Here is a 1,892-nt window from a genome sequence, read left to right as displayed (position 1 = left end):
CTCACTCACACATGCACACACACTCTCACACATGCACACTCACACATGCACGCATACACTCACTCACACACACACGCATACACATTCACACACTCACTCGCACACTCACACACTTGCACTCACTCACTCACACACTCACTCACACTCACACACACACGCATACACATACACTCACTCACTCGCACACTCACACACTTGCACTCACTCACTCACACACTCACTCACTCGCACACTCACGCACACTCACTCACGCACGCACACGCACTCTCACACGCACACTCACTCACACATGCACACTCACTCACACATGCACACTCACTCACACACACACTCACTCCTCACACATGCACACTCACTCACATGCACACACACACTCTCACACATGCATGCACACACACTCACTCACTCACACACACATGCACACACACACACTCTCACACTCACTCACACACACACACACACACATGCACTCACTCACTCACTCATGCACACGCTCACTCACTCACACACACACACACACATGCACACACACATGCACACTCACTCACTGACATGCACACTCACTCACTCACATGCACACTCACACACACACACACACACACTCACTCACACACACACACACTCACTCACTCACTCACTCATGGATCACTGTACTTCCTGGTGTTTCTGATGTCGACGTGTGAGTTCAGATGGTCAGTGACACAATGAGAGAAGAAGTCGTCATGTATTTTATTTCATAATGAAGTTGTGTGATCACAGATCAGTCAGACTCATTTAATGGAAACACTTGGAAACAAACACCAGTCATGTGACTTCTTCATGTGTGATGTCATGTTACTGACATCACTGTTCTCATGTAGTGACTCTCTGTGTGCATTCAGGTGATGGAGCAGAAGCCCCTCCCCCTGACAGGTGGAGAGGAGGCGGAGTATCTGTTGGCTCTCAAACAGGAGTTCAGAGGAGCCATGAAGACTCTGCCCTTCTTCATCCAGCCAGCTGCTGCACGGAGAGGTCACACACACACACACACAGAAAGTCCTGGATCAACTGATCAATCAACACTTTTATTGTGAAGGTCTTCATCATGTGTTTCCTGTCCAGATGTGGAGAGATACTCTGACAAATATCACAGCAACGAGCAGACGGACAGACTGATGGACTGGAATCCAGGTCAGACAATAATCTCTATATACAATAATCTATATAAACAATAATCTCTATATTCAATAATCTATATATATATATATATATATATCTATATAATCTCTATATACAATAATCTCTATATACAATAATCTCTATGTACAATAATCTCTATATATACATGTACAATAATCTCTATATACAATAATCTCTATATATTAGTGCTGGGCAAGTTAACACGTTATTATCGCGTTAACGCATTAATTAATTAACGCCGACAACTATGTTATCGCGCATTCACGCATTTTTATTCATTATTATTTGTAAAGTGCGTTGCTCACTGGCAGCGGTGGAGGAAGTCTTCAGACTACGTTGATGCAGCGTGTGGGAGAAGTTTAGATAAACTAAAGCAAGACAAGCTAACAGATGCTGCAGAGAAGTGGAGACAAACTGCAGGTTAGTGTTGTGGAAGATGTCGGTCTGAGGAACGTTCTCAAGGTGCGTTCACGTCGCGTTTGGTGTGAACACAGCTTTAGGATCTCAACGAATGACGTCACGTATGAGCCTCAAGACGCACCGTCACAAGAAGAACACACGAGTTGTATTAAAGGAGAGGACGACTAAAGCAACGGCGTTACAACGTGCAGCAGCTGTTGCTCTCACTGGAGACTACTGGACATCACTGGGTCACCATCATCACCTCTGAGTTACAGCATCATAGTGATGAAGAGTAGAGCTGGGTCACCTTC

General features: G+C 45.0%; 1 protein-coding gene across 7 annotated transcripts in view; it reads left to right on the top strand.

Moving 5' to 3' along the window:
- The window catches only part of polr3glb (RNA polymerase III subunit GL b), a 6,446-nt gene that overhangs the window by 2,832 nt on the left and 1,722 nt on the right, over nucleotides 1-1,892 (top strand). For all 7 annotated transcript variants that reach the window (XM_031880060.1, XM_031880062.1, XM_031880061.1 and 4 more), the window contains 2 exons: nucleotides 882-1,011; nucleotides 1,102-1,170. In XM_031880060.1, coding sequence (XP_031735920.1) covers nucleotides 882-1,011; nucleotides 1,102-1,170 — 199 coding nt within the window. The remainder of the gene's footprint in view (nucleotides 1-881; nucleotides 1,012-1,101; nucleotides 1,171-1,892) is intronic.

Source organism: Anarrhichthys ocellatus, unplaced genomic scaffold (assembly GCF_004355925.1).
Source record: "Anarrhichthys ocellatus isolate YVR2014 unplaced genomic scaffold, GSC_Weel_1.0 scaffold542, whole genome shotgun sequence".
Taxonomy (NCBI): domain Eukaryota; kingdom Metazoa; phylum Chordata; class Actinopteri; order Perciformes; family Anarhichadidae; genus Anarrhichthys; species Anarrhichthys ocellatus.
The sequence above is the reverse complement of the archived record's forward strand: the minus strand, read 5'-3'. Positions and strand labels throughout refer to the sequence as shown.